This window comes from Protomyctophum bolini, assembly GCF_963924005.1.
Source record: "Protomyctophum bolini genome assembly, chromosome: 4".
Lineage (NCBI taxonomy): Eukaryota > Metazoa > Chordata > Actinopteri > Myctophiformes > Myctophidae > Protomyctophum > Protomyctophum bolini.
The window spans coordinates 10,845,502-10,873,058 of record NC_137865.1 but is presented as its reverse complement, the minus strand read 5'-3'; the positions used below and the strand labels follow the sequence as shown (position 1 = coordinate 10,873,058).

The window sequence follows — 27,557 nt, the reverse complement described above, 5'->3', positions numbered from 1 at the left end:
TGTGTGTGTGTGTGTGTGTGTGTGTGTGTGTGTGTGTGTGTGTGTGTGTGTTATGATGCTATTATGGTGACTCACGGAGATGACGGGTACATGCCACTTGAACTGAACAACCCCTGTTAACCACCTCTGTCTGCCTCTCAGTCTGCTCGCTCCCTCCTGCCCTGCCGTCTCGCTGCTCCTCATGTCTTTATCATTCATGTCTCTCCTTTACATATCCCAGTCCAATCCGCCTTATTTATAGAGCACGTTTAAAACAACCGCGTCGAAACCAATGTGCTGTACCCTCAAAAGAATACTCAAATACCAAGAGCAAAAAAAACAACTAATCACAATAATTGATTGTGTTTTGTAACAGGACACATTGCCTAGAGCAGACAGCAGCTCTCAGTCAGTGAGCTTTTTCAAAATGTGATTTAAACACAACGTGGGTTTGGAAGCTCTTTGGGCACTACAGCGGGAAAATGATCAATCCCCCCCGGGCTCTTCAGCTTTGTTGGCGGGACCTTAAAGCCCAAACCTCAACTCCTTGCAACGAAACAGATGTAAGGTCAAACACACCAATGCAACTCGATCCGTGCAACTGCCATTGGGGATAATGGCTGCAAGGAGTTGCAAGTAGTTGCATGTTGCAAGGAATCATTGCGTGGCGAATCATTGGTTTGGTTTGTAGTCAGTAGACCTCAAGACCCTTGTAGAGTTAGGAGGATATCGGAGGTAGACGGCTAGAAGCTCCGATATCCCCATCCCAGATGCGTATGTTCTCTCTCTCTCTCTCTCTCTCTCTCTCTCTCTCTCTCTACCTCTCTGTGCTTCTAATTGTTTGCCTCCTTTCTCTATCTCTCTCCTGCATGCTTGCAGCACCCCTTACCTCTACCCTCTCTCTCTTTCCCACAGCTATCTATGTTTGGTAAGAGAGATATTTAGCTCATAACCAGAGGTATCTGTGACAGGCAGACCGGGACATGGCACACGCAAGCATGCACGCACACACACACGGTCACACGCACACACCAGACCACACCAAGTCATCATCATCATGTATTTTTAAAAGTATTCACACTAACTAACTGGCTGGACTCCTGACTATGCATACGTGTGCACATGACATATGTGAGCCTGAATCCATGCCAATGCGTGTGTACACATACACATGCCTGTGTTGTCTTTCTGTTTATTTGTCTGTATGTTTATTTGGGTGTCAGACAGCCTGTGTGTCTGCCAGTTAATGTGTCGTCCGTCCGTCCGTCTGTCTGTCTGCCTGTCTGTCTGTCCATCTGTCTGCCACCTTGACAAAAATATCGAAACCTGTTGAGTTTATAAACGGCAGCAGTTGACAGCTGTTATTGTGAAGCTCTCTTGCTCCCTCTAGTGAGCATATCAGAAACTACTTTAATGCTGCCCTCAGTCATGTAGCACTTGTGTTTAGCTCGTGACCCTTTTTCATCCCTGGATCTTCGATTCCTCAAACTCAACACATGTGTTCCTCCATGCTGGGAGCCATGTCGAAGGCACTTCTCAAACTATTTGAACACTATCAATCAAGCCACTCTACTACTAGATTGTTACTTGTTAGTTTACAAAGCACCAATGGCAAAACCTTTTGCTACAGTATTAGGATTTGCGTTCTTGAGATGGCCGATGTTGATGGTAATCGTACTACATAATGGCTTTTTGAGTTGACTACTAATTTCTATGCACTGTAAGAAGCCTTTACATCACAAATTAATGCTCATCAGCACTGTCGTTGTTCCTTATGATTTTGTTAATGAGTTTTAACTGAAAATATGTACTTAATTTTTCTGTTTCTCACCCCTGCCTTACCTATCTCTCTTCTCTTCTCTTCTCTTCTCTTCTCTTCTCTTCTCTTCTCTTCTCTTCTCTTCTCTTCTCTTCTCTTCTCTTCTCTTCTCTTCTCTTCTCTTCTCTTCTCTTCTCTTCTCTTCTCTTCTCTTCTCTTCTCCTCTCCTCTTCTCTTCTCTTCTCTTCCCTGTCCCATCCTTCCATCCCTCTCTCCTCAGTCCAGGCGTCAGCAGCAGCCCAGCCCTGGCTCAAACATGGCCACCGCTGATGTGGAACACAGGATGCGCTGAGAACGAGGAAGAGGATTCCGTAGTACAACCATGTGAATAACAGGGTTAAACTCCATTCACTTTCCATGCAATCAACTGAAGAAACAACCAAACCAAACTTAAAACACCAAACCAAACTGTAAATACAAAATGGAACGATTGTTCCTCATTGTTGTTGTTTTTATATATATATATTGAATATGACAATCTCTATGATTTACCATGCCAGAACTTTGTTTATTAATTAATCTCAGTGAATTTAGATGTAATATTATTAATTTTATGATTTTTATTTTGAGTTGATTACATTGAAAGTGGACCCAACCCTGATGGAATGGAAGAATGGTGAACAATGAAAGTAGACTTGGGCAAAAGAAATAAACAATAAACATTAAAATGATTTTAATATTCTCCATTTACCCCATCATGCAACTAAGTGAGCGGAGCCCAAACATTAGAAACGCGAGAATAACAATAACGTTCGATCGATTATGTAAAACTTTTCCTTCTTTTGCCCTGGTCTAGAAGCCAATGGTGGATTCAATGAATGATTGATTGAGTGAGTGATTGGATGAATGATAATAACACCTGTTAACACAAGACATGAGAGGGGAGGGAGCAGAACAAGAGGTCACACGATGGAGGTAGCAGATTATAAACAGCTGAAGGGAGAGGAGATTATGTAGGAAGGTGTTGCACGCTAACAATGGCAGATCTCTGAGCTTGTGGAACTTGTAGACGTGCTATTTATGGTGTGCAACACCGTTGTACAATGGAGCATTAACCACTTGAACCCCAGCATCCACATTCTGCGGGGAACATTAGCTAAAATCTACAAGCTCAAGATTTGGTGTAGACGTAAAATGTGATCGAAGTCGAAGCACAGTTGTAACTCCAGTGGTTAAGCAGAAGAGAGAAAATGAGTGAGGGGGGGGGGGGGGGGGTTGGGTTGATGGTAAGGATCACTTACCCTCAAACTGAGAAACATTAGTAGGCTTCAATCCAGATGCGTTTTTCTGCCTGAAACATTTTCAAACTTCTGTTTGTGTCATGATGAGTACGGTATGATCCAACACAGAATGCAAAGATCACGCAAGCGACATGCAATTTGTATTTCACATTGTGGTGATGTCACTGTTTGTGACCCCTACCATGCAGAGTTCCTTCCCCCGAAACCTGCTGTTTTCTGAGACCAAAATGTTCAACTTTGCTGGGAAATAATAAGAGGAGAGGCCAGGAGAGAAAGAAGGGAGGGAGAGAAGGAAAGGGATATCGTGAAATGTGTACCTTTTTGATGATCTTTGTGGGGTGTGGGGGAGTTACTGCTATTACTGTCACACTATAATGCTTAGTGTGGATGCAGAAAGTCAATACAGAGGATTTGACTGTATACAGAGTTCAGGCGGTTTATTCTATGGTGGCCATGTTGCTTTGTCTACTACTACCAAGCCCGATTTATCGTTCTGTGCTAGGTGTCGCACACCTAAAATAACACATCATCTACAAGCTCACAAGGCATCACAGCCCTATGAGCTTGTAGATCTGTGTAACTCAGGCTTGCCTAGGCTGTGTAGGCAATGTGTTCTATACTATGGCGCATAGCAGTCATTTCGTGGCTCCACCGATCCAGACCCTATTCATTTCTCCCATAGAGATTTTCAAAAATATTTATATCAATTTTGTTAAGCCTACAATCGAGCCATTCCCTGGTGAATGGGCGCGGGGGCAAAACAAAGGGTGTGCGTGTGCGCTCAGTTTGATGGACTCAAAAGTCTAATATCCCTTTGGTCTAGTGGTTAAGATGTTGGACTTTCACGTGGGAGACTCGAGTTTGAATCCTGGGTGTTAGACACACACACACACACACACAGCCTATATATATATATCAGTATATATATATATATATATATATATATATATATATTATTACACAGACAGAGAGGCCCAACATTCTCATAAAACGGTTAAGTCAAGAATCACAACGTCACACACACACACACACACACACACACACACACACACATATAATCACAGTGTTCCTTTAATTTAAATTGACTGAGGATTTTACTGTGTGGTCATAGAACTGAATGTTGGAGCTAACATGGCCAAACTGTGATGTGGAAAAGAGTGTGTGTGTGTGTGTGTGTGTGTGTGTGTGTGTGTGTGTGTGTGTGTGTGTGTGTGTGTGTGTGTGTGTGTGTGTGTGTGTGTGTGTGTGTGTGTGTGTGTGTGTGTGTGTGTGTGTGTGTGTGTGTGTGTGTGTGTGTGTGTGTGTGTGTGTGTGTGTGTGTGTGTGTGTGTGTGTGTGTGTGTGTGTGCGTGTGTGTGTGCGTATGTGTGTCTTTTGAGGGATTTTGCACTATGTGAGTCAGTCTTGTTCCCCACACGGCTTTTCTGTTATGCATGAAACCAAACGCAGGCCTACCTAATGTTCTTTGTCGTTTCCTATGCAAGATATGTGTATCCCTATAGCAGCACTCTCTTTTACAACTTTTTCAAGAGGAAGGAATAACAGTCACTAAATGCAACAAAAAGGCCAAAGGGATTAATTTTGAAGTCTTCTAAAATAATAATAAAACATTTTAACGATTTTTCAAAAATAGCAGACCTACAAGTTGTAGATCTGCTATTTTTCAATAGCTAAATTATAACATAATGTTTAAAACACCAAAAGGGGTTCCCGCGCATTACTGCATGTGACATTTTTCAAATACACAGTTTGAAGTAAAAAAAAAAAAAAAACATCCAAACAAACAAAAACATATATTCTGATTCTGAATATTCAGAATGAGTAACAGTGTAGCATAAAATCTGAATTCTCAGTTCTTTCAGATTCAGAATTTATTCCTCGCCATTGAAACACGGTGTAAAAGCTATGCAGCCTAAATACTATGCCCTGTTCTATTGCAGCACTATTGTAATGAAACAGTATGTTTTGTTATCTTATCATTTTGTTTGTGAAAGTCATGATGTTTACTTTTTATATTAACTCTCTCATCTCCATATATATGCATTCATTTAAAGTCCTTCTCTATGCTTTGTTGTAGGATAGCATGTAGCAGCATTAGATTTAACTAACAATTCTAAAAATGTCTCCTGGAATGGACTGTTTTTGAGTATTTTGTCTTTTCTTTTTTTTCCCTTTTTTTGTTTGTCTTAAAATAATTTTATTTAGTTTAATTTCCTGCATTATCCAGTGCTGGGCCTTCATCCTTAACTTTTTATTTGATTTTTTTCTAAAGAAAATCCACTTCCTGTGTTGATGTGGATTGACCCATTTTCTGTTATTATATTAATGTTTTTATATTGTGCGACAAAAGACTTTCATTTCATTTTCCAGTCGATACATTCAAACGGTTTGATTATACTTATTATTATAACCAAGAAAAATATTTTGTTCAAAGAGGGCTCTTGCATTTCTTTCTTCTGCATCTACATTTTGAGAACTGACCTAATTGATGTTGATATGACCCAGACTGCAGGCCATCACAGAACAGAGTTCAACAGACACTTATATTTATGTGCGATGAATGAAATGTAGCCTACAAGATAGTTTGAAATGATATTATATCATTGCTGATGCAAAATGCACTTCTGGTGGGCCATTCAAGACAATTTATGTAACAATAAGTTAACTAGTGCACTCTTTTCACTCTGATACTTACACTCATAGATACTTAAGCCTGATTTATACGTAGTTGGGTGCAGGCGTCGTGCTCAGTAAATAGCAGATATGCAAGCTCACAATGTATCATGAATGTGATGTGTTGGGAGCTTGTATATCTACTTTTTACATCAGGCAACACCACTGTGCAAATAAGAATAAATCTGACTTTAGGTGTGTGCCAGTGTTGTGCACTGAGAATTGCAGATCGACAAGCTCACAACATATCACTTCACCTACATTGAGGATGGCTTTGAGATGTGGGATGACATAATAGTTATTCCAACTGTTACGCCTATACAAAGTTGTCCTGCACTAACATGGAAGATTTGGGAGAACATGGATTTAAAATGTTCTTAAATGTCACACTTTGTGATTAATTATCAATCAATCACAGTGTCCTTGTCATTTATGGTGGATTATTTTGAGATTATTGGTGAGGGTAAAGCCCTGAAGTGGTATTGAAGGTGTTTATTGAAGGTCATTATTTTCGACTAGGAGTAAAACATGCTAAACTCTATAGTAACTAACCTATGGGTGCAAAGCGTGGCCCTGTAATTGGATACATGAAAAGGAAAAAGCCACACTCTATATAAACTCTGTATATATAAACAAGCATGTTTCTGCTTCCGTCAGCTGATTAAGGCTAAACACTTCTGCTAAAACATTTTAGGATATTTTTTTAGTTTTCGTTGCATTCCTAACTTGGATTTTGGATTGTTTTTTAAATGGCTGCATGGCAACAAAGGGTTTGGTTACTAAATGGTTTCACAATGGTTTTAGCAACAGAACTACAGTAAAAGAAGAAGTGGTCTGGCAGAAGGCCCAGTCAGCTGCACAACTGTTACAGAATTGGTTGGGGACCAATGTTTATGGGTATATTATAGGCCTATCCCTTTTTTTCCATTTCCTACATAAAATAAATAAATACAATTATTTATTTATACACACACACACACACACACACACACACACACACACACACATATATATATATATATAAGGTTAAATAAGCTTAAAGAAAGTTAAAACAAAAAATACAATTCCAACATTTTTCTAAATATTTCATGAATAACATGAAAGAATCTACCGGTAATAATTTCCATTTCTATCAGCTAACAGTCAACGGTTCCCAAACCTTAGGCCAACCTTTTGGCTGAGCTGATGCACCCCCCCACATGCACATGGTAATAGAAATTGCATATAAGGCAGCTATAAGTATATATTTCCTATTTATCCACAGTGTAGATAAATGGCATATTCAGGGTGCATATGTGTGGATTCCACACATATGCACCCTGAATATGCCATATTGGCATGTTAATTTAAAATAAAACCATAGCACCACGTTAGCTTTACCCCCTAGAAGGCACTCGCGCACCACAAGGGGGTGCACACTGCACGCACCACAGTTTGGGTTGGACTTTCACGAGGGAGGCCCTAGATCGAATCACGGGCGTTACATTGGTGCCGTGACCCGAATCGGATTTCCCAGTGGGAGGAGGTCAAAACTCAAAAGGGAGGTGAGTGTAGGTGTAGCAGTAGCTCAGAGCCTCTGCCTGATGGCCCCCAGTGCCTCTCCAGACAGTGCCCCCCCAGTTTCCCCCCAGTGTCTCCCCAGTGACAGTGTTGTGTGTTCTCACAATCATTGATGACACTCACTGTATGTTTTGAAATCACTTTCACCCAGTGCCCACCAATTATAGTTCTTGATCCATACAGCTGATCGCTCAACCATGCTGAAGGCTATAGGCCTACTATAAGGTAATTTTGTCTCATTTTTAATATGTTTAAGTATAGACTCTATAGACACCATAGGAGACCAAAACTACTTGATGAATTATAATACTAGATTTGCATGGTGAATTTAACAATTTGTTGTAGTTTTCACTTTCTTCAAAATGAAAAGAAGTTGCCTAAATCTTATCGCAAATGAGTACCGGTATTCCTATGGCTTTGAAACAAAACAAAGCAATGTAATTTTGGCAACCAATTAAAACAAGGCATGGGGTGCCAATAAAGCCCTTTGAATTGAATTGGGTGCTGCACACCCCAACGCGTTGGCTGCATTTATAATAGCAGAAATTAACCCAACACTTAGTAGGCTAGGAGGAAATTTGGGTCCACGGTTTTTTATCTTGACCTCCAAATAGGCGGTCCTGACGTGCAGAGACACGAACTTTCCGAGGCTGAAACCCAGTGGTGTAGTAAGTAAATGCATTTACTCAAGTAGCCTACTGTAAACTACATTTTTTAGGAGTTTATACTTTCATTTGGAGCATTTCAAATTGTAAATACTTTTACTTCTACTCCACTACATCTCAGAGGTAAATATACTTTTACTTACAATTTACAGATTTTGATTATTACCATGGCAGTAAGACGCCTGAGGGCGAGGTCACGTGCGCTGGCCATATATGGAGCTTGTCTTGAGTGTACAGGGTTTGATGAGGTCAGCTCCATATATGGATAAGGGTGGTAGCGGGGACATTCTCTTGAGTGTACAGGGTTTGATGCACTAATGACTTTGGGGCAGGCCCGTCTAGTTTGAATGGACAGTTAGCCTATCAGTCAAAAGGGAAACATCGAAGAGGAAGGATGGATGGGGAAAGGATCAACATTATGGAATGTCAGAACAGTTCTGACATATATCCATATATGGAGATCTACGGGTTTGAGGTTTGAGGTCAGATGTAGAGTTGCTGGCCAATATTGTTAACATTAAGGTATTTAGCCGGCGGTACATGGGTATATTGGTGCTGTATCGAATCTTGTGGGCCAGGCCCATTGCAAGATGCTGTACTCTGTCGTCAACCCTAAGTCTGTCAAAATGGGCAGGGGTGAGGTGGGTTCGTGGAGTAAGGCCAAGTAGTAACCTGACAAGTTTGTTTTGGGAAGTCTTGTCTTAAGGGCCTTTGAGGTGATGTGGTACCAAGAGGTGCATGCATAGTCGTAGAAACCTTGTACTAGGGCTCCTGTTAGGGTCTTCAAGGTGTTTTTGTTGACCAGTGAGGAGATCTTGTTCTTTGATTGACTTTTTTGATTGACATTTTATCACCGGAAAGATTTGCCTCCAGGATATGGAACCTAGGTAATTTCATATTTTCGTGTATCAGCCTTGCTGAGATTACTATTTGAACCAAAGAGAATGGATTCAGTTTTTCACAGGTTTAAAGAGTTTGTTATCAGCGAGCCACTGTGCAGATTCTACCGAGCTCTGAGCTGAGGGCAAACCATGGCTGAAACCATGGAAACCGTCATCACGTTAACCTGTCAGCTGACAGACGTCATCGCGTCAGTGTACGTCGCTCACGTCGCTCAGCTCCCGACAGGAAGTTGTGTGATCAGCTGATCCAGTGCTGTGAGTGTGTTGTTGATGCTTCAAGTTGTTGTGTTGAAAGCTCTTCTGTGCTCTGTGACATTATTACAAGCGTTCTCTGTGACTCACTCCGCCAACACAGAGACGCAGTGGACATTTATTTAACGACCCGCGGGAACGTAAAAAGCGACGGATCGTTAAAGATTGAGCCGACGTGACAGAGAGATAACAGCCTACAAAAGAACGTCTCCGTTCGGAAGGGAAGAAAAGAAAAACAGCCAGAGTAGACGGCTCGGCTTGGTTGTGTCTTTGCTTTCTTTGTGTATGTCCTGCATTGTGGAGCGCGGAGCTTTGCACTGTTTTTACTGTTGTGTAAATACGTTTTTTTCTACGTGTAATTTATTTATATTTGTACTTAAACGTTACGTATTGTTAGTACCGCATTAAGCTTGCGGTAGAGAGCTTTAGCTAAACCAATCGGCGTTTAGTGACAGAGAATCTTGTTGACAGGATTCTGATGATTTCATAAGCAGCCAGCATTCTGACGGTGTGGACACCTAGCGGCCAAGGCTGGAGCGGATCAATTAGGTTTAGAGTGTTGTTATATTGATCAACTTTTGATTTAAATGTGTGTTCCGTGTCGCCGCTGACCTGTTGGAAGCTAAAACTGGTCATTGAATCGTTGGTGATAACAAAGCCTGCAGCAGAGACCTCTCTCTGGCTGCGTGACACGCCACGCCACGCCAGCTATAATCTTATGCTGTTCGATTTTTGTTTGGTTTTGTATATTGATTTAAAAGCAAGCGAGCAATACCAGGCAGGCATCCACAGTTGGCTTTGTGTGCGTTGTTTGTAAGTTTTAGCTGACAAGTTGCGTAACCTGTGTGTTCTTGTGCAAGCTGTCAGTCACAGCCTTTTGACTGAGGCACCTTGTTCCCACCCAGAGGGTCACAACTGATGCATCAATAACGAGACACTGTTACATCACCTCTGGGTGGGTGTTTTTGTGCAGTGGGCATCATCCTATCGCTATTTCTGGACCCTTTTTTATGTCAAAGCCGGATTCATTTTCACTGTACTTGCCGCGTTGGATTTTTTTTAACTCAGTTTCATGAATTCGGTACAGGTCTTTAACGTTACAGTAACTATCAGTTGTAGGGGCTTTGGGTTAAGGCAGACATCTGGAACTGTTGTGAGCCGGTGCTAGCTGTGACTAAAGACAGAAAGGGTCCCTCGTAGGGTCCCGTTGTGTACCGAGGTGAGGTGACAGCTGACACCCATTACTCGCCAATGCTGGATCTGGAGGTGGTCCCTGAGAGATCTCTAGGAAATGAACAATGGGAATTTGCTTTAGGTGAGTCTTTAAATGGTGGAGATCATTAGAACCACCACACATGTTCACATGGTCTTTGTTTAACCACTTGTCTTAAACCCCATATTATGGTTGACCAGCCAGAGTCCCTTAGGGCTCTGTACTACTGTGTTTTCTGTTATTGTGGGTCGATCGACAAGCTTGCAGTGACAATGTGTTCAGTCTGCTATTTTTTGGCAAAAGCTCTCCCCACAATACAGATTCCGTGGTTTAGCATGTTTTGAGGGAAATGGTTATTTTACGACATGTCACATGAGTAATTGCCAGATCAATCGCTGTGTCTGCCCATTTAATTAAGTGTGTGTGTGTGGCTGGCTATATAATGTGCATTTTGCTAGCAGCCTGCAGGCATGATACTTAAGATGTGTGTGTGTGTATGTTCTCAGGGATGCCATTGGCCCAGGCCATCTCCATTCTGCAGAAACACTGCCGCATCATCAAAAATGTCCAGGTGCTTTACAGTGAACAGGTGAGATGATGATGATCAAACACACCACCATCATGCTGCTGTCTCATTAATATTCTCTCATTCACTCACATGCCCTGCCCTGCCGCATACACACACACACACACACACACCCATTCACACTATGTGGAGGGACTAACAATCTATCTCAGGGAGGGGAAACAAAGGAGTCTCACATTTGAGAATAAACGACGGTGAGCCTGTTTTAGCATAAAATTCCCTGTGTCTGTCTGTTTTGTATGCTATACTGTACATGCGATTCATGATTTATATTGTACAGATGGCATTCCATTTGTCTTTTCTTGGGAGGGCAGTTGGGCTATGTACTGTAAGTGTCTTGTTCAGCCTGTGAGAGCTATGCAGTGTGGAAAGCCTGTATGCATGCACCAAGGCAAAACGTATACTGTCCGCACGGACAGCATACGTTTTGCTTGCTTCTTATATTGCATATGTTGGGGTGTTGGTCCATCTAAAATTAGTCTCTTCATCTCCTTTCCAGATGCCACTTAGTCACGACCTCATACTGAACTTGACTCAGGATGGAATTAAACTGCTGTTTGACGCTGCCAACCAGAGACTTAAGGTGACTAGAACGAAGATACATGGTCATCTCTGGTGTGTTGTTGTGACTGACTATTAATTGGCTTAGATTAGGTGGGAACTGTAATTGTTCTAGTCATGGCAAGATCATCGATGTGTTCCCCTTAAGGCCCTGACACACCAAGCTGACACTGACCGAAAAGCCATCCTTCTGTTGCCCTGTAGTTTGTGTACTGCGGTGTGTACCGTGTCATCGGCGGCGGTAGTCTGCCACTGAAAACAGCCGATGCACAAGCACCCAAGCTCACAAGCACGTTGTGAGCCTGTAGAGTGGCTAGAGCCTGTCGTCTACATTCAGCGAGCGACAGCACTGGATTAATACATGAGCATAATGATTGATTAGCCAATTGATTAGTCAACTTACACTTGAATCTTTTACAACTCATGCGGCAAATGTGCAGCCGTGGTAGCATTTTAATGCTTTTTGTTCTTGTGGAGGCAGAAGGAACTTTACTCAATACAGAAAAGGGAGGAGACAATAAATCACAAACTGATTACCCATACAGATCTTGTGCCACTGAAAGGGGCAGCACTGCACCAGCATCTGAACTGTGCACTGCAGTTTGGCTCGTCTTGTTGCATTGGACTATTGCCAAATTTGCCACCCACTGGTATGGAGACTTATATGAGGTGATGCAACGGATCTGTACAGTCCCCGTTAGTTCTTTGAAGTTGGCTTGATGTGTCAAGGCTTTTACAATCATTCAGGTGTGTGTGTGTGTGTGTGTGTGTGTGTGTGTGTGTGTGTGTGTGTTGTGTGTGTTTGTGTGTGTGTGTGTGTGTGTGTGCACGCGACACAGTTTGCAAACATTTGATTGGGGGCGCTTTGTCTACCTACAATAATGAATCTTTTCACAAGATTAGGATTTATAGGAAGATTATTAGGCAAGTATCTGTTAGGGACGGTTTCAATTGAAGAGAATATGAGGCGAAGGTAAGTCAATGAAATGTCCCCAGTATTTGTTTGCAAAACTTGTGTGAGTGCATGTGTAGAAGTGGTTTTCTTGTTTCTTAACTCACTGTGTCATTGACAGGTGATTGAAGTGTATGACCTGAGTAAAGTCAAGCTGAAATACTGGTGAGTTGGCAGACCACTTTAACTGACTTGACTGAATAGGTTGGCTGTTCAAAAATAGCAGATAAGCTCAAAGTGCGTCACTCAAGTGCTGCGAGCTTGTGTGTCTTTTACCGATTTAGAAGGTATTTGTAGAATCATGTCTTAAAAAGTGAATTAACTGTGGTCTTTTATGAACGGTGGTCAGTTCATAAAAGACCTCCAGAACCTGATGAACATGAGAACACGTAGTGTTTATTTAATGAGAGAATGTAGCCTAAGTGACTACTAGGAATGCCAAATGTGTCAGACTGATGTTTGCTCTCTATCTGCATTCTACAGCCAATATAAAAAGGCCTAAAACTTTTTTTGTTTTGCACTGGCTTCAGATAGAGGCCCTAGCCTAGATGAAGGTGTTTAGTTGTGTACTGAGACTGAATGCAACTGCGGCAGGCAATGAGTTTTAAGTGACTTGACTGAATAGTGTGTTGCATTGGGCTGTCTGAGTGACACGGGTAAAGCTCCCACCCACCACCGCAGAGAGCAGCCAGTGGCGGGTTAGAATCTTCTGCAGTGTGCATTGCAATGCTGTGCGTCCGGCTTGGCCAGGCACTCAGAACTGTTTCCTCTCTCCTGGTGAAACGCCTCACAGTTACTGAAAGACCTCCAGCTATATCTACTGCCACCCCTTAACCCTTATTCCTAAACTTATTTACCATTTTTTTTACTATTTTAAAACATTTTAAAATAGTTCAAATAGCTGATCTACAAGCTCACAACGTGTCGATGTAGATAGGCTTGTTGAACTTTAGGGGTAAGGGGTGGCACAAAATCGGGCCTCTTGTTTTTTGCTGCTTCATAACCCAGCCAATTCCATCGGTCTCACCATTGAGACTGGAATCTTTGTTGCCTCCTTTTCTCATACTCTTTCTCACTCAACTCCTCCGGTGAGTCTTTTCTTTGGAGTCTTTTTTTTGCCCGGCTTTGCTCCAGGTTTTAGGAACATTTTAATTAAACAAACTGATGAGTGAGGATGACAGAACAGTGAGGAACATGTCTTCTGCGAAGCAGCAGCCGTGAACGTGAGCGAGCGAGTTCCACGTGAGCGAGCGAGCTGTGAACTGCTTGCAGGTAGCCTACACTGTTCCTCGCAGGCGGGCACAGAGGCGACTCAGTCTTTGAATGATCGGATTCAGGATCGCATAACACTTTTGTTTTTTAAAACAAAAGTGTTTTTTGGTGATTTCAGAGAAATCATTAATATGAAATTAGATTATTATTATTACATTTTCAAGGCATGTTTTCCACTGGCCCCACAGGGCCAGTGTATAATGACTTTATACACTATACGTTCTGAAAAGTACATCCGACATTGTCGACCCCTGGGTCAACTCAATCATAGTTCATGCACATAGTGCTGCACTCAGTCCGGGATAATGACAGGCATTACTGTAGTGTAGTGTCATTAGAACAGTCCAGCTATGGTCACATATAAACGTATTCAATACAACCTGTGTCAACTGTCAATGTTTATGACTGTAATAGTAACTGGGTGTGCACATCGTGTGTCTTGTGTTTCAGTGGAGTCCATTTCAACTCTCAGGCCATTGCCCCGACAATAGAGCAAATAGACCAGTCATTCGGAGCTACGCACCCAGGAGGTAACTTAGAATGCACGCACACGTCACATAAACACACACGAAGCACCGATAGTAATCAAGCAGCTTGATGTCTCACCGTGGAGAGAGTGTTTGTTTGTTTGTGTGTGTTGTGTGATCTTAAAACTTAATTTGTACCTCAAAATGCATTGCAATGCAACACGGCGTTTGCTTGTGGGATCTGCTATTTCCAGTGCGTGACACAGTCAATGTATAAATTAAGCATATGATTAAGAGAGAGAGTGTGTGTTTGTGTGTGTGTGTGTGTGTTTGGGTGTTCCTGTGTCCCTCTAGTTTACAACGCTGCAGAGCAGCTGTTCCATCTCAACTTCCGGGGCCTGTCCTTCTCCTTCCAACTGGACTCATGGAACGAGGCGCCCAAATACGAGGTGTGTGTTCTTACTGTATGCTGTATGTGCCTCATAGTTCGGGTCGGGATCCAGAACTTGGAGGAACCAAGTTCATCCCATTTGGAAGCATTTCCGGAACCGGTTTTATTTCATTTTGTTTATTTTGACGGGACACAGCATATTGATGAGTAATACGATCAGTAATGATTTGCGTATAAAGTGCAGTGAACTTACTTTCAAGTAGTACAGGATAAAGTGCAGGATTGATTATGAATAGTCGGTCGCAAGTTATTATCAAGTAACCATTTTTTACTTTGCGCATCATCGTACCAAAACCTAAACGTAACTGTCACAGAAGACAGTTGACTGGCCCTTAAGTAGGCAGGCTACCCGCTGCTATATTATTATTATTTTGACCTAAATGGCGTTATATCAATAATTATATTAAAAAAAGATTAGGCTTATGTCTTTTTCAGAAATTACTTTGGACATGTGCAAAACTTGTTTCATTAGAGTGAGCGAAAAATACAAAATAGGCTGTTAATCTATTTTGAACATTCGAGACAAAATATGACAGAATATGTACAAGCTTTCCAGTGCTGTCGAGGTGTGTGTGTGTGTGTGTGTGTGTGTGTGTGTGTGTGTGTGTGTGTGTGTGTGTGTGTGTGTGTGTGTGTGTGTGTGTGTGTGTGTGTGTGTGTGTGTGTGTGTGTGTGTGTGTGTGTGTGTGTGTGTGTGTGTGTGTGTGTGTGTGTGTGTGTGTGTGTGTGTGTTATGCAATACGCACCCCATTGCATTGTCTAGTATCACTCCCAGTTGTTTTGCCTTGGCAGCCTAACTTTGCCCTGGGCTTGGCCTCCCTGCAGATCCCCCATGGGGCCATGGTGAAGAGGATGCACATCTACACCGGCAACAACCTCCAGGATACAAGGTATCATAATTATGCACACACACCTACTGCTAGATGTACTAACTATACCACACACTCACTGGCAACAACATCCAGGGTGTACTGGCACAAACACTGGTTGGCAAGTGCAGAATCAACAGTGGATTAAGATAAGAAATAATAATAGTCTGCACACTGTAACTATGCAAAAAGCTCCCAGTCAAGGCTTTATTGTCTCCACCAGGCTGAAGGCATGGTGAGAGAGTATGTTTGCACTCCGTGTGTGTGTGTGTGTGTGTGCGTCCGTCCGTCTGTTACCAGCTAATCTCCGGCACAAATTTTCCAGAACGACCTGTTATAGTGCCACCAGATTCTGTCCAAAAATCCCGCACATCGTTACACACTATCTCTATAGACTATAGTCATGTGTTCAAGACGGATCTGTCTGATATTTCATATTCCATCCTAATTGGCTAACATTGGCTTTCAAAGTTTGCAGGATTGGCCCATTTTGAACAAAAAGCCTCAACTCATGAATGCAGCATGCAATTTACGTGAAATCTTTCACAGACTTTACTACTAGGCTGAGGAATATATCCCACCCTTTTCACATTGGCCTGTTATAGCTCCACCAACAGGTGGATTTTTGCAAAACACATTTTTGGAACAAAATGCCTCAAATCATCGAAATGCCACCCAAGGCGTAAGAAGAAATGGCACCCTTTTCACATTGACCTATTATAGTGCCACCAGGAGGCCACAACCTGACCTGCCCTGGTGGAGACCTGTGCCCCAAGGGTCACTTTATTTCGTTCTAGACTAGAACAGTGCCCGTTGGGGGGTGATCAGGTGTGATCAATTGGCTAATAAAGGGTGAGGTTTACGCAGCATGTCAGAACAGCATTGTGATGTCAGAACAGGCCAGCTTCATCTGTGTCCCTTTTATGCCCATTTATCAGGCATGCACAAATATGAAGTGTAGAGGCTTTTGTGCTGGTTCTGGACAACTGGCTATCCGACAGACTCGACACCGAGTCGGTCGGGGTGTGGAACGCGCGTGTCGAATTTGAAGTCAAAGTTACGTGGATTACAGACGTACATACGTACGTACAGAGAGACTTGGTGCATTTATAGATAGATTAATGACAAAGTCTTCTTCAGAATGATGTCCTATACCACACAATCACTCCTACACCTCTCCTTTTCCCTCCAGATAATCACACAAACTTTACAACCCCTCTCTGTTTCCATGCAGGGCCCCAGTGATGCCGTTAGCCTGTTTCCTTGGTAACGTTTACGCAGAGTGTGTGGACGTCCTGAGAGATGGGGCGGGGCCTCTGGGGCTCAAACTCCGCCTCCTCACAGCAGGTACCTTCAGTCTGGTTTACTGCACTGTATTCGTTTGATGTGCGTCAAACCTTTCCAAAATATCTCTGGCATATAGGTGAAGCAAAGTGTAGAAATACTGTATGTCACCAGGCTGCAGCTGCACACTGATATTAATCTTTACCAGCCTCTGAGTATGAAACGGTGTCTGTGTGTGAATGAGTGTGTTCGCTCGTTACACTGTCTGCCTGTTCACACGGGAAGTGACTGAAGCACCGTGGTAATGGTAATTCATTTTCAATGAGAGGCGGGTGATTATTTTGGACGCAGCGTGGAGAAGTCGAGGGGCGTTGGCACAAGCGGGCGCAGCCTCGTGAAATTGCCGCACGCGTGCTTGTTTCGTGCACGCAGTCGGTGTTGTTGGTGACAGTTATACAGTATGGTGTTGCGTGCTACTAGCCTACGTCACTCATAGTAAAGTTCAGCTGTTCGCGAGGCGGCATTTCATGAATGGAACGAGGAAGGTCCAACTTCGTTGACCGCAATCGCTTTACTATGCTATCCTATGCTGTGATTCATTGTGGTAATGAACTGTTTTAAGCAGTACTCTGTCCTGGAGCAGTGATTCTCATGCAGACAACAACTAAAGCAGCGAGTCTGACAGCTAAACGTTTCCCCGCTTTAGCCTCTTGGCGTCTAAGTTTGTCAAGATAGACGCCATACAGGCGTGCTATGTGCAGACACGTAGCTGATCCAAGTGAGAAGGCCCGCGTCACTCACTCTCAAGTCAAGAAGGATCACAGGTGAATGTAATTGTTATAGTCAACAAAGTTGAGACGTGTGGCAAGCCCAAAGGGTACAAGATATTGAGGAAGATAACGACAGATCTTGTTGAAACACAGAAACAGGGAAAACGGATGATATCACCAACAAAGCGAAACGTGTTGAATCCCCAGAGGGCAAGATATTGAGGAAGAAAACAACAGATCATGCCTGTTTCATAATGGGGAAGAAGAAAATGATATGAGTAATTTGTCAAAGCCGCACTACGCCTCTCGCTGTGTTACACCCTATTTGGTTCATCAGATTTCCTGTTCTGTGTACTGTATCTTTCGTTTCTGTTTTAGTCTACTGTATCTATTTGGGTGTTTTTTCTGAACCCCTGAAGAAAATGTATAGTTCATTATTGTACGACCCTTTAACTCATCAATAAAGGCAGAATGTCTGTCCTGCAATATCGTGTGTGAGGAAGTATAACTAAAGAAGTACTCTCTTGTACTGTATTATGTGTGCAGGCTGTGGTCCTGGCAATATGACCGACACCAAGGTGAGGTTGCTGGAGAGGAGCATCTACTTTGGAGACTCCTGTCAGGATGTACTGGGTGCCCTGGGTTCACCACACAAAGCCTTCTACAAGTCTGAAGATAAGGTAGGAGGACTCCAGACTTATCTGGTCTAGCCTTTTATTTGTTTTGTTTATACTGTCGACGCATCGACTCCAAAAGAAACCCCACAATCACGACATCCCTGGTTTGAATCTGTCCTCCTTTTTGCCCTCAGTTTCCTGCCTTTATCAGAATAAAGACGATACCTGGTTTTGCATTTGTTGATGTTTGGTGCAGACTTCAAGCTTGGAGAAATAACATCTAACACAATAGGCCCTCCAGGCATAAAATACCGTTGCTATACTTTGCGTCTCTTACGTATTATTTGTAATTCATTACTTATTAAGTATTACTGATTAATAATATGCAGATTCCCATGGGGAATGGTCTGCGTTGTGCATTAACACAGTATTTATACTGTTTATTTCAGATGAAGATTCATTCTCCGTCACCTCACAAACAGGTTCCTTCCAAATGTAACGACTACTTCTTCAACTACTTCACCCTAGGAGTGGTATGTTGTTCAGCAACTATGTTTTTGTGTATTTACTCTGCATATACAGTATATTATGTCTTTCATATACTCACCACATAAGTGTGGCGGAGTAGAAAATAGGAAGTAGAAAATAGGAAAATACATCAGTAATGACTCACTCAACTCACGATACAATTTGAATCATTGCGAATGCAATGAGCACTTACTATGAGACCTAGCAGATCATGTCTGTCTGTCTGTCTGTCTGTCTGCCTGTCTGTGTGTGTGTCTGTCCCGCTTTTGTGCCCATATATGGAGCTGATTGATTTGTTTGTGATTGATGCAAGTGTCTGTCCCGCTGTTACGTCACCATGACTCAGCCATAACCATATAAGGAGTCCCCAAAGCAGCTATACGTCCAAAACCCAAATATGTACGAGCTGCGTTCGCTTCCCGCGTTTGCGCGTCTTACTTGTGATACTAGGTTCACAATAGGATCTTTCAAGACTTATTTTATTTTATTTTCCAGACAAATGACCGAATTTATTTAGTTTGAAATTATTTCTCTTATACAATTCCAATATTTTCTTTCTCTTTTAATTCAATTTCTTTTCTTCTCTTATATTCTTTTCAATACAGAAGCAAATGAGTGAAAACAATGTTTTGTATCAATGATCTTACAAGAGACCCTCTGCTGTTTGCATCACGATTCAACTAGCGATTTAATCGCGATTTACATTGTCACCAGTTTGAATTGATTTACGATATATCGTTACATGCCTAATTGCTACTCATGTCTGTATCCGCCTCGTCTTCATGGGCTGGCACGGTCAACGAAGGCATCTCTGTAGAAGTTGCACAATTCACAATTGAGCAGATCGTGGGTTATTTAAGACCCATGATATTACTTTTGACATCAGACAGATGCCTTATCGGGGCAGAATGCCTGATTTGTATCTGTGACTCTCTCAGGACATCCTGTTTGACTCTGCCACTCATCTGGTTAAGAAGTTTGTTCTCCATACCAACTACCCAGGACATTACAACTTCAACATGTAAGAAGGCCTCTCTGTGTCTCTCTTTCCTTTGGTGCTTTCTCTTAAATATTTGTCTATTTGCCTCTTTTCTTTGTGTATTCCATTTGTTTTTAATCCTCGTGAACAGTGACAACATACATTTTCTTATCTTATGCAGATATCATCGATGTGACTTTAAAATTCCGCTAGTATTCAAGAAAGGTAAGTGAGGTTGTTTAACCATGCAATTTTATGTTCTGCAGAATTAGGTCCATGCAATCATTCTCAGTGTCACAACATTTAACATCTAGTGTGTCTCAGACCATCATAAGATCATCTTTAGATAAAAGGAGAAGGGTTAGTTCCTCTTTTTTCTCTATGAGATCATCTTTATTTACAGTACTGTATCTGTCTACGACGTTCTTCTTTTTCTGTTATTTCTTTCAGAAGGAACACTTACCCAGGCAGAGGACTGCATTTTAACCACCTACAGCAAGGTATAGATATACCCGCATTTTGCAAAACTGACCTACCCGGTACTTCATCTAAAGTCTGCACAATCGCTGCCTCTCATTGCCTGAGAGAAGTCTCGCTAGACGGTATTGTGGTGCTGTGGTTCTCTTAGCTGTTGCTCTGGACGGTCTGGTTATCTGTCTGGAAGCATTTAGGCCTCGGGGAGTCACTGGGAGGAAGCGCAGGGATGTGATCTTATTTTCAGGGTTTCTGGTCGAGTTGACTGACTCATGAGGAGAATAGGAAATTGTGTTGCTGTTGTCTTGGTGGACAGTCAGCCGTTTCCCCAGGCCTTAATGACATTTTAACAAAGTCTTAAGATCATAGTTCACAACATGAGCATTTTGTTATATTGATTTATTCTAATATAGAGCATTCTTATCCTGCTTTCTTTCCGAACACACATTTGTGTCCTGCGGCTTATTAGTGCACATGGTCATTCTTGCTATTGTGTCTTGATTGCGACTTTCATAAATTGTCTTGGTAGAAGTTCTCTGCCTTTCCATTGCACGTGTCACATACACAGTGCAACATGAGTACAAACATAACATTTAGAGCCTTTTATTAGGTGCTAAGTATGCAAAAACGACAGTCGTTTTTGTATACTTAGCACTTAATAAAAGGCTCTAAATGTCCGTGCTGCTCCAGTCTCTTCTCCTTGTGCAACTCATGTCCTTGGCTTGTACCTGTGAAGCACCGGATCAGCCGTTTCAGGCTTGAGGCGCGTTGGTAGACTCCCTTTGTAACATTGAGACTGTCTTGGTCCCTTCTCATCTCTCTCATCTCAAATCGTGTGGACACATGAACACTCCTGCAATAACAAAAAAGCAGGTTTCAATGGAAATGTCCCTGCTTTGCATGGTGCTACTGCAGCAGAGAAACAACAGGGGAGATCAATGGGCGAATAATATACAGTACATGCTTCATCAGCTGGTAAAGTAATTTATAGGGACCGACTATAATGACAGTCGGCTCCAACCTGATCCATCCTTTGGTTATTTCCAAGGCACAGACGGCATTCTGGTGACTCTTGTAAACAGATTGTTCACCTTTTGTATCTGTGCTCCTGGCTGTTGTTTCATTCATACCAGGGGAGGGGACTGCCAAACACTGGCACAGATTTGTTGTAGGATTGGAGGAGAGCACATCAGTATTCACCTGCAGTATCTAACCCTGATTGCTTCCTCTCGTCGGGGGATTTGAGTCAGCAACTGCGGTTTTGACTCGGCGACCTTCCAATCACAAGTCGTGTCTGTCAAACCTTTCGTACTCGGCAGCATAGTCACTCCAATGCCCTGCTTTTTGTTTCTTTGTCAGTGGGATCAGATCCAGGAGCTTTTGGGACACCCCATGGAAAAACCTGTGGTCCTACATAGGTAAAATACTTTCGATTTCACTTAAAATATGTCTTCTCTTTAGTAAACTGGCCATTTAATCTGGCACCAAATTGTGTTTTGGGACATGATTGAGCATTTGTGTTTACTCTGCAGGTCGTCGTCGGCCAACAACACCAACCCCTTTGGCTCTACCTTCTGTTTTGGACTGCAGAGGATGATCTTTGAGGTTAGAAAATCAATAGGTCTCTCTCTCTGTTTGTGTTTATATGGCAGCATCTTTTTACTACTGCATATCCCCCTGATGTGTGTTATGTACCATTGTCTGTTGTGTACACATACAGATAGGCACACGCACACACATACGCACTCACACACACACACACACACACACACACACACACACACACACACACACACACACACACACACACACAAAAAAGAATAATAATAATAACAACATAATAATTATTATATAACACATTCCTCACACAACACTCAAATCTACACACTCACTCATACACATTCATTGTTGTGTTTCATTTTCAACTAATTGAGTTTGAGTTGTGCTTGAAATGTACTGTAATTCCGCAAACTGTAAAATAAATATTTCAATCAATCAATCTAAGGGACTGCATTGGAAATAAGCTGTTGGCTTTCTTGCATTTATCCTTTTGATAGTGATGTATAACTATGTGCATTTTTCTGTACATGTAAACATTGTCAATAAACATATCAATTCAATCTTAGAAACCTATTCCGTGGTAGTAATGCGATACAATATACTTTATTGTCCCCATGGGGAAACTTGTCCGGGACTCAAATGCGGCACAAAAACAAAACAGCATATACCGTACTTTGTAGCAATTACATCACATCCACAATTACACATTATTGTACGTATTACACAACTAGCTATGATAAGAGGTGGTTTGATCCAATAAAAGAGTGAAAACCCTTCCAACTCCACACCAGTGTTTATTTTGACAGCAAACTTTGGTTTGGTTTTAGTCATAGTCTTTTGAATAAAACTTAATTTAGTTTTAGTTTTAGTCTAGTTTAAATCAATATAAGATTTTAGGCGACTAAATATTCAGTTAATCTTCCAATTTGGACTAAAATGAATTATTTGCCAAATTGTCTATATATATATTCAGTCTTACGGAGGGGCTCCACCGGGCGCGTTGCGTCTCCGTCGCGTGCGTCAAAAAAACGAACCGAGGCAATTTTAATGGAGTCACGCAACGCAACGCGGGCAGTGGAGCCACCCTTCATTGATTAAAAAGGGAACATTCCCTGACGGTGACGGAGACGCGACGCTGACGCGCCTGGTGGAGCCCCGGTGTTAGTTTTAGTCATCACAGCTTAGTTTCTATTTAGTTTTCATCAGCGAAAAAAGCTAGTCGACGAACATGTTTCTTCATCATAGTTTTAGGTAACAAGATCAACACTGCTGCATGTGTTCCAGTCCATTCAGTCACATGCCTTCTCTGTGTTACCGACCTTTAGGTCATGCAGAATAACCACATAGCATCCGTGACTCTCTATGGCTCTCCGCGGACGGTCAGCCAGACCCGAGCCGACTCCGCTACCAGTGCACACCGAACATGAAACCAGCTCCTTCAGAGGCCCGGCACAGGTCTTCTCCACTCAACCATGCAGACTCTACCCGGAACCACATGGCCCAGATGTACAACTGCTTACTGAACATAAAACCATCCTGATGTCATCGCTAAACGTATAGAACCAACCAGCATCTACCATGCCTGGCAGAGAAACCATTGAGTGATCAAACCACATGACTGCTGGTGCGTTTGATCCGACCCTCACCAATGGCAGGATTATCACTTGGCGATACAAGGAACCATACTGCTACTGAGATGATCCACATGCAGGCTCATTGGGTGTTGGAGGATAAAGCTAACAAAGAATTCATCCACATAACGACGTTCCCTTTTATGGATCCGTCCAGTAAGCCACTAAGTGGATTTCGGCCTGGTTGTAATTTGGGTGCCACAGTGCTGTCACTAAAGAAGCAATGGCAGAAAGCGTGACTTCCAAAACGTCACTATGGTGAGATGTTTAGCTCCTCGCCTTTTGTAGCAATTAGTCAACTCATTTCAACTGGCTATGGAGCAGGTTTATGGAGCTACAGTAATTTGGTTGTCCCCGAGAATGTCAGTGTCAACCACCAATCTCTGGCTTGATCTACACAGCATAGACACACCATCTGAACCTGCACTGCCAGCCCAACCAGGAACTTGACCATGCTAACCCGCAGCCATACGTACAATAGGTTCAAATCCAGTCCCTCCAAAAACAAAAAAACACAGGTCTGTTACCGAATGGCTCAGTCATTAAACCTGTGAGAAACCGAACACAGTCAAAGAACCAAACCCGCCCAGGCAACAACAACTCGAGACCTTTTAACTGAACCCATCCAGACGCCTGAACCACAACCCGCCACCAAAACCATGGGAAACCTGGGTTGAAACTGGATTGAACCCAGTCCAACAAATGAACGACCAAACACGTCCAACATACCTGGTCTGAAGACGACCCAGCAAGAACTCTGCCCAACCAAACGGATCAGAGCATTTAACTTATTCTACCAACTTACTTGCTTAGTACACACACACACACACACACACACACACACACACAGGTCTTCAGTAACGGAACACTTAATATCTCCAAAATGATTGGTACAGTATTTGCAGCTGCAGAGATTTGTGTGTCCAGGGCCAGACGGCTGTTTACTTTCTGCTTTTCCACAACGTATGCACACACAAGCTTACACGAACGAGAATCTACGAACGTGTGTTCCGCTGCTTTTAAAACTCACATTTCAAGATGTCGCCTTTCAACTTCAAACACGCCCCGAGATGTACCGCAGTGTTAACGGTCTCCCATGAGTACTGCGGCTCATCCTCTGTAGCCACTACCAGGTACATCTCTCACACACACACACACACACACACACACACACACACACACACACACACACACACAGTCACACGCGTACAGAAGGACACACTTATGCATGAACGCAAGACGCAAGGAATTGCATGTACTACAGGTCGATTGTTTTTTTAAAAGAAGATGGGATACAAGCACAAACCGGTCGGCTTTTTATTATTATTATTATTATTTTAAGAGCATGGTTTGAGGGGTCTTTCTCGCTCTTTATAACGTTCTCTATCAGTTTATCTCTCGCTGACTGTCTGTCTGTCTGTCTGTCCATCACTCACTCATGCCATAACCATGCTCATTTTGTTCTGGAAAGTTTGTTTTGTTTTCCATTCGCATTTGCACTAATGTACACCTTTTTACTTGATTATTGCCTGGTTGATTGTTGTGCGTGCGTGTGTGTGTGCGTGTGTGTGTGTGCGCAAGCGGGCACCATTCTCTCCTCCACTACTCTGGACTCTCCATGTCAGCACATTGATGCACATGGAGAAGATTTATTCACTGCAGTTGTTCAGATTTCTTCACTTGTTATTTTGAATTGCCAAACATTGTAGCCAAAGATGTTTTCCAGGTTGATTTCATTCAGTCTGCTTACATTGATCACCACTTTTCATTCGGAGAGGGGAATTCCGTTCATCCATCTCGTCTTCTATACTGCTCAAATCATTATTCTGGTCAAGCTTTTATTTCAGCTCCCTGTTCTGTATAATCGCTTATTGGAAATGGACTGCGTGAAAGTGCAGCGAGTTGTGGCTCTGTTTTAATGTGTTGCATCCAATTTAGCCAGGTCATTCCTCTGACCTTGACTGGATTTCTTTAGGTCAGGTTGCTGAATTTGTTGTTCATGAGAGAAACGGGGTAAAATGTGTATGTGTGTATATATATATAGAGAGAGAGAGAGTCCCTTTCGCTCACTGAGGGTTAGTTAACGTTCCCGATATTTTATATTTTGCTGCTGCCCAATTACATAATGCATATGGATGAGAGAGCTTTAATTAATTTAAGCCTCCGAGAATTATTTGTGTAAATTAAGAACTTATTTCTGTGATGGTTGAAATCCACATCCCCCCTCAGGATGACATTCAACTACAGTCTCATCTGCTAACCTTTTGACCTTTTAAAACTTTGAAATACATGCAACTGAATAAATTATTTGTATTAATTGCAATGCATACATTGTCCTTTTCAATATTGATGCTTAGTTTAAACATCCTTTTGTGGATTTGAGTGTAAAAGTTTATTTCAGGGTTGCAGTCAGGGGCCTCACACAGTACAGTACATAACGTAAGGACTGATATATTGATTACCGCGTGTTGTGCACTGAAAATGGCCGACACTTTGCACAACCAAGTCAACCATGTATAAATGAGGAATAACACTGAACAGTAGTGCTGATCTGACACAAATGAGTTTCTTGTGATTGTGACTGTACTCGTGTAAAGTTATTTTCGGGCGGTTCTAATGGAAACTGATATTCTCTCTAGTTTCCCTTGTGACATACTGTATGTTATGGGGAAAGATTTGCATATTTGCCCTGAGTCCCTGAGTCAAAAAAGTTTGATAACCAGTTGATTATCAGATTCTAAAAATGTCTTCTACATCCTGACAGTTTTCTGAAAAGGCTATGTTTCTATGTCAGTCATTCTTCGATTTTTCAAAAATAGCAGAGTGGCGCGCTACGAGCTTGTAGATCTGCTATTTTTCAACAGCGAAAGCATAACATGATGCTAACACCAAAAGGGTTTCCCGCCCAAAATGGGTTAAGCAACAACTACTGAAACCATGGGCGTTTGCTCTTGTTAAGTTTAGTTACTTCATATTCATCCTCTTATTATTATTATTATTAGTTAAATGGCAATGCCATGAAAACATTGTGTTGTCATCTGTGAGTAACGGGCTAGCCCACCTTTATATTACTGCTGAAACACATTGGTTTAAAAAAGAAGTTCACTTTATACCGGTATTACCATTATCTTTCAAAGAGAGTGATTTTTAAATATTTGTTATCACACATATTTGTTCACCCTCCATATCTCCATATTTTCCTCCATATCAAAACGAGGGAAATGTATCCTATAAACTCATGGATGTCTGTGTTACAAAACAAAAGAATCTGAATCTCTACTTTGGCGTAAACCTTGTCATAGTCATTATGACTGGACAACATTGAGCAGAGATCAGCACCACTGTTCTTAAATGGATCCCAGGCTAATTATATGCCTTAATCCATTATAATTGCCCTCTATAACTATGATTACAAATTGAAAACATCTTCAATATTTTATTTTAGAAATAGTAAGTTAGAGACAACTCATGTCGCAAGTTGATGTCATGTGTGGTCCATCCCTATAGAAATATAATGCGTTAATAACAAATATTTGAAATATGTATTTTGACGCTCATATTAACCGGAGGAAGTATTAAGTCGTTTTTTGTATTAGCGCATGGCATCACCAACTTGCAACAGTAGTGAAAAACATACTCTTTCTAAAATAAAAATATTTAATTTCAATTTTTAGGTATAGAGGACAATTTTAATGTATTAATTATGTCTTATTAGCCAGGGATCCTTAAAGGTTGTATGATATGCTTACGCCGGTTAATGTGGCGATGTACAAATATTGTAAATAGTTGTGTTCTTCCTCTGGTGTGTCGTCATATTGACTAAAGGTAAAACCCAGAGATCTGACATCATGGCACCAAACAGCCAGACCAACATGAACCGTCCAGGCATCATCACTGGAGTATTTCAATAGGCTGGTACTAATTAGACTCTCTGTAAAATAGAGGGTATACAGTAGGACTCAAGGGTTCAGAACCTGGCTGAGTGTACGGCATGTGAACACTGACCTCTCTAATTGTCTTTTTAGATTCAAGTATGTAGATGTGTTGTGCAAATGTACAGCTTCAGTTCAGCTGACATCAGCAGGAACACTGCTAGCCTACTACGGATGGGACCATATGAAATTCACATTCATTGTGGTTAATGATATCGCGATAATGAAAATATGTTTAAAACATAAAATGGCACTTAAAGGGAAACTTTGCAAAAGAAAAATACGTTAATGCCGTTTAGAAGATTTAGAACACTTCCCTG

At 42.0% G+C, this 27,557-nt stretch overlaps 2 protein-coding genes across 6 annotated transcripts in view; both read left to right on the top strand.

Annotated features, from left to right (window-relative positions):
* The window catches only part of cbfb (core-binding factor subunit beta), a 33,452-nt gene extending 30,439 nt beyond the window's left edge, over positions 1 to 3,013 (top strand). For 2 of the 4 annotated variants that reach the window (XM_080761121.1, XM_080761122.1), the window contains one exon: positions 2,024 to 3,013. In XM_080761121.1, the coding sequence (XP_080617247.1) occupies positions 2,024 to 2,068 (45 nt within the window). In that variant the 3' untranslated portion in view covers positions 2,069 to 3,013. Of the gene's footprint in view, positions 1 to 2,018 lie in introns of all 4 variants that reach the window. The other 2 variants (XM_080761120.1, XM_080761123.1) reach the window with 1 other exon arrangement.
* Positions 3,014 to 9,106: 6,093 nt separating this feature from the next.
* On the top strand, positions 9,107 to 25,632 carry phaf1 (phagosome assembly factor 1). Of its 2 annotated transcripts, none has more exons than XM_080761653.1 (16): positions 9,107 to 10,406; positions 10,811 to 10,893; positions 11,390 to 11,473; positions 12,525 to 12,568; positions 14,126 to 14,205; positions 14,497 to 14,591; positions 15,419 to 15,483; positions 16,697 to 16,809; positions 18,063 to 18,196; positions 18,583 to 18,666; positions 19,600 to 19,682; positions 19,822 to 19,865; positions 20,091 to 20,140; positions 21,474 to 21,532; positions 21,647 to 21,719; positions 23,000 to 25,632. In XM_080761653.1, the coding sequence occupies exons 1-16, from the start codon at positions 10,343 to 10,345 to the stop codon at positions 23,099 to 23,101; spliced, it is 1,257 nt and encodes a 418-aa protein (XP_080617779.1). In that variant the 5' UTR covers positions 9,107 to 10,342; the 3' UTR covers positions 23,102 to 25,632. The 2 variants fall into 2 exon arrangements, with proteins under 2 accessions (XP_080617779.1, XP_080617778.1); XM_080761652.1 differs by having other exon boundaries at positions 15,386 to 15,483.
* The last annotated feature ends 1,925 nt before the right edge of the window (positions 25,633 to 27,557 follow it).